This window comes from Atta cephalotes (genome assembly GCF_000143395.1).
Source record: "Atta cephalotes unplaced genomic scaffold scaffold00029, whole genome shotgun sequence".
Classification (NCBI taxonomy): domain Eukaryota; kingdom Metazoa; phylum Arthropoda; class Insecta; order Hymenoptera; family Formicidae; genus Atta; species Atta cephalotes.
Window position 1 is genome coordinate 1057915 of NW_012130093.1, and position 5602 is coordinate 1063516.

The following is a 5602-nucleotide window of genomic DNA, read 5'->3' on the forward strand; positions in this document are numbered from 1 at the left end:
ATGTTCCACTCTATGTTTTCTCTGCAATTCTTCAAACCACGTTCCACTATGCGTTATTAATAGTTGATTGCTTTCGGGTTTATTCTTACAATAAGTAACGTACATGTCAAATTTAGGTGCCTGGAATACGAGATACAAATATATGTATGTATTATATGTTGTCCTCCTAATTAAATATGTGACAAATGTGACAAAATAAACTCACCCACACTACAAAACAATGTCCCACATCCTCTGGCATGGTTTCGTATTTTTCTAGCTCGCGTAAAAAGACATTGCTATGAAACTGATGTATCTCCTCTATATTGCTAAAAATAATCGATTCTCGACTTTGTAAACCCATCGGAACATTTCCCTTTCCGCATCGCGTCTCATCCAAGAAGCAACGGATACAAGTTTCCAAATCTTTCACATATGTACGTTCAGTTTGCAACAGTTCAGCCATAATAAATTCTTTTCTTCGTGCAGATCTTCTCTTTTCCTCGTTCAATTCTTTCAGATCTTTACCCTTGATCTTCTCTTCCAGCAATGGATCCGAATTCCGATCGATCGATAGATCTCTATGTACCTCGTCAGACTGAATACCTAGATCACCTTCGATTTGTGTCTTATAACAATCCATTCGCGTACTAAAGTCTTTGTATCGTTGATCGACTTCGGCAACGGCTTGTTTGATCGCCGCGGCATGAGCATGACCTCTCTCGACTAAATTGTCAGCGAGTTGAATCAACAATTTCACTCTCTCTCTCGTTTCCTTCGCTGCACCTTTAAACTCGATATGCTCTTGCAACAGTTGTTCGTTTTCGATGCGATTCTTACCGACATTGGTATGCGTCGCTAAATACAATTCCCCGGTTTCTTTTATCCATTCGAGAGCCTGTTTTGCACTACGTTCAAACAGAACATACTGATGACACTGATCTAAGCGTTTCTTCCGTTGCGTCCAATATTCGAGCACTTTGTTTTCCTTACTAACTAGCTCCTCCAAAATATTTTTCACTTTATTTGCGGAACCGGCGCTATTAGCGTGATAGCTGTAAAATTGTAGACTACGATTGATATATTTTAAGAAAGTTTCCCCGGTTCGCCGTACCAATGTGCACGCCTTTAAGAAAGCTTCCTTTTGCTCCTGGTGTCTCGTGATATTCGCCGGTATTCCGGCGGCTTTTTCTCCGTCGGCACACCAATCGTCATCCACATTATATTGTAATTCTAAACTGTCGAGAACCGAACGTACCGAGTCTACCGTTTTATAAAAGTTTAAACTGGCAGTAATTAATTTATGTCGTTCTTCCGCACAGGTCACTAGTTGCTGCCATCGTTTGGTAACATCCTCTGCGACCTCCCTGATACTTTTAGGATCGTAATGATTTCCGCTTATCAACGAATCCGCTTTATGCTTCACTTGCACGGCAGACGCATGAGTATTTGTTATCGCAAGTTGAAAATGATAGTGTTCCTTTCCTAATTGATCAGCATCTTCGAAATCGTCTGGTATTCTCAGCGAAGCCAGTAATATCGACTCGCCATTTCGTATCCACTTGATCACATGAGAAGCGTCCGTCTGCAATTGCAGTAATTGAGAGGCTTGCTCTAGCCGTACTCTTCGCATTTCCGCGAGGTCCTCTGCATCCAACTCTCTCTCGTTCAAAAACTCGAGAAGCATCTGCACCCGCGCCGCCGCACTATGCTGACCGTCCGCCATGATACACAACCCTGCTTCCTCTAAAACTTGCGCCAATTCTTGCCCACGGTGCAGAATTTGGAAAGCGGTATTTTGCATATGGGCGACTCCATCGTTGTGTACGCGTAGCAACTGTTCTGGAGAACCTTCTCGCGGTGGGCCTTGTAGCTCCTGCGCCCACATCTCCAGCTGACCGCTAGTCTCTAGTGCGTCGCGCTCGAACACGCGTAATCGTAGGCACAGTTCCAGTCTCAGCTTTTTCGTCGCCCACAAGTCTTCTAATTCTTGTCTCAAACTTGCCAATCTGTCCAAAGCTGACTCCACCGCTGATATCGAGCCGGTTGTGTCGGGCGCGTCAGTTGCCTCGCGTAGTTCTTGTAGCAGAGCTTCGCCCTGGGCTATTGTCGAAGCACATGCCTCAAGACAGGACGATCTATGCTGCGCGCATTGTTCCAACAATCTTTCCGCTGTCTCTAGATTTTCCGCAACCTCGTCCTGTTGCAATTCCTGACGTAACTCGTCTACCCAACCGGTCAGCTGTAAAACAAAATCAAATTCAAAATGGCTAGCATGCATATACGGTTAACATAACATATATATCTGCACAATTTAGATTACTACTTGTACTTGTAAACAATTTTATGAGGAGAGCAAGATACATTGTTTCCGATTTAGTCGAATTACACGCACGCACGCACACACGCTTATAACATATAAGTTTAGCTCTTCTTAGCAATTAATTCGTTAAAATTATAGAATGCGCTTCTCAAATGCTCAACTTGCGAGAAAAACGCATTTAAAGATTTACATGTTGTTTATGAAAGAAGTGCGGTGTAATGAGTAAAGCGAATACAAGGCTACGTATTTTAGTTTCCAATTTTATTTTTACAAATTTTTTTTTCATTTGCATTGCAACGTATTATTGTGTCTCTGTAAATTTTTTTTATATTTGACGAAAAATTAACGTTTACAGTTTAAAATTTATGTAATTTTAAGTTGTATTATGCAATTTATATTATTAAATTGAATTTATTTGTTATACAATAAACACATTTCAAATTATCTGTTATTTTCGCCACGTTTTTTTATTCTTGCCGCAACGAATTTCGACTGCGCAGACAATTCTTTCTTATAATTAGTAAAAATATCTGTAGTATTGTTTGATTTTATACCGAACACACGCTAAAACTTGTGTTTTCTTTGTGAGAATTAGAAACGATTTTGAGATTGTTATTCATGTTGAGCGAGAACTAACGTTCGAAGTAATACAATGTGCAAATAAAAAAAATGCAAGATTACAGTAAACAAGATATTTCAAGCCTGTAATCTGCAAACTTGCAGAAAGATGATAAACTGAAAAACAACTTGACAAATGTTCTCGTTTGTTGCAAGAGTTCGTTCGAAAATGATAATTCCAAAAATAAATCATGTTTTTATAATAAAAATAAAAATCTTATCAATTGCAAACATACAATAAAAAAAAAGATTTTGCCTTTCTTTTTTCTTTTTTTCGATTTATTTTATTATAAAATAAAAATTGCATAACACATCTTAAAATTACATAAATTTTAAACATTAATTTTTCAGGCCAAATGTTAAAAAATACACAATGCACTGCAATGCAGATGAAAAAAAATTTGTAAAAGTAAGATTTAAATAGAGATAGTACGCTGAGGTACGCAGCATTATAGTCCGACATCTTAATCTGATATTTCAATCTGATATTTGATGTGTCGGTAGACAAGACTTTTCAAGCCTGTTAATTGATCAAAACATTTGGCAGAAGTTAGCGTTTATATTAGCGCATCAAGCTGCACTTTCAAATGTTGGAAAATTTTATCGAACGTTCCTAAAATTATAATAAGCGTAATGTACTGTGAAATAAAATTACAAACTATAATAATAGCTTTTTAAACTAATTCTGATAAATATAAAAAATATTACATTTATTATTATTATAATTATTATCATTGTATTTACTTTTATAATTATTTTCAAGTTTTAATCGTAAAATGTCATTGTAACCTGTATTGTTTGACAACATAACTCAAACCGCTAAACAGCAAATGTAGCTTTTTAAATCTTTTTATAAAATCTTTAATAAACATATTTGTTTTAAACATTTGGCATTTTTTCTAACAAACTGAAAATACACTATCCATCATAAACAATATTAGTGAATTTTCCATTTATTATGCCAACTGGAGATCCTTGAGGGAATCTCTAATATCAACTATACATAAAAGTTATAGTAACGATATTGTAATTTATATTGCCTTAATATATGTATAATAGATATGTAATTCAGCAAAAATAAAGACAACACATCCTGATATTTCCCTTGTTAGATATAATCAATCCGTAAAAATACCTCCTTTTCATGAGTATAAAATACTACTGCCAGATCTAATCTGCGACGCCGTTGCTCGACCCTTGCTGCAAAGCTACTAACGTGGGCCTCCAATTCTTGTGCCACTGCATATATTTCATCAGGTGCACATTCCCCCGTGTGAGCAAGTTCTTCGGCAGCAGTTAAAAGCTTAGTCGCATTTGTGTAAGTATTCTGCAAATGAAACAAATGTTAAGTATGTTCATGGAAATTTAAGAATTATACGTAAAATCATAAATTATATATTATAAAGTACATATATATAAACAGTTACCTGAGCAACATTTTCAAAATGTTCGTGGCTTTTTTGATAGACGCGTGCTTTCTGCAAATTACGACCTACGCCTGTATTTTTTCTAATAAAGACTTCGCCATGATTAGTCAGCCAGTCAAGAACTTGTTTTACATCTTCTTGAAATAATCTGAAAATCATAATTGTATGCGTTACCTTCGATGTAACAATAAGTAAGCTTATTTTATTAATTGAGTGTTTAAATAAGTTTCCGCCGTTTTCTCTAAGAATCACGAATATTACATGCATATAATTCCATGGCAACTGTTGTATTTGAGAGTACTATACACAAGCTTTCACATATTAGTATTTGATGGACATGTAAATATTTTTGTAATTGCATTGAAAACATCGATTTTTGTACTAACAAAACAGCATTTACAGAAAATTTTATTGCATTGTTTATTGTTAAGAAAAGTACAACTGAAAGTTATCATTTGCTTGTAGAAGTGTATGGAGAGGTGTATGCTCCATCCGAAAGAGTAGTTTCAATGCTTTATAAATAATAATTTCAATAAAAGATAAAGAACAAAAGTGCCACCGAAAAATTGAAAAATTGAATTGAATTGAACAATTGGAAGCATTACTTGATGAAGATCCATGTCAAACGCTGAAAGAATTGTAGAGGCATTAAATATTGATTAATCAACTGTTAGCAAACATTTAAAAGCAAAATTTCACAAAAAAAAAAAACGGTGAAAACTTATTTAAACACCCAATATTTTCATACTTTAATGCAAGCCGTTGATGCAACTTGACTTTGCGAGCGTGCCAGCGCGCTTCTAATGCTCTGTGATGACCCAGAATCTGATGAATGACAGCTAATACGTGAGATGCACCTTCGCTGTAATCAGCCGCTGGATTACCACTCATGCCGGTATGACTATCAATACTGTGTCCATCTTGATTCTAAATCAGATATCAAAAATATCAACTATAATACAAAAATTTTTGGAAATTAATTATATGTATATTAATTAATTGGACAATGCTACATGCATTCCGATCAGTATCATTAGATATTATTCTAATGAGATTAGATACTATTCAATGCTTTTACATAGTTATATATATTATTATATATACAGCATAAGCAAGCATATTTCTCTTTCTTAAGGTAATAGAACAGTGAATAGTATATTTATAGAACGATTTTATGAAACAATTCCTTCTTCTTATCTCATGCAAAAAGCAGTTTGAATAGAAGAAAGATGAAACTTACTATCTCGCTCAATAA

The 5602-nt window shown here is 35.2% G+C and overlaps 1 protein-coding gene across 1 annotated transcript in view; it reads right to left on the minus strand.

Moving 5' to 3' along the window:
- Nucleotides 1–5602, minus strand: part of LOC105620787 (kalirin-like) — a 26832-nt gene that overhangs the window by 12471 nt on the left and 8759 nt on the right. Inside the window, 5 exon segments of the mRNA XM_012202275.1 lie at nt 1–120; nt 206–2221; nt 4056–4247; nt 4348–4495; nt 5096–5274. The exon segment at nt 1–120 is cut by the window's left edge and continues 37 nt beyond it. Coding sequence (XP_012057665.1) covers nt 1–120; nt 206–2221; nt 4056–4247; nt 4348–4495; nt 5096–5274 — 2655 coding nt within the window.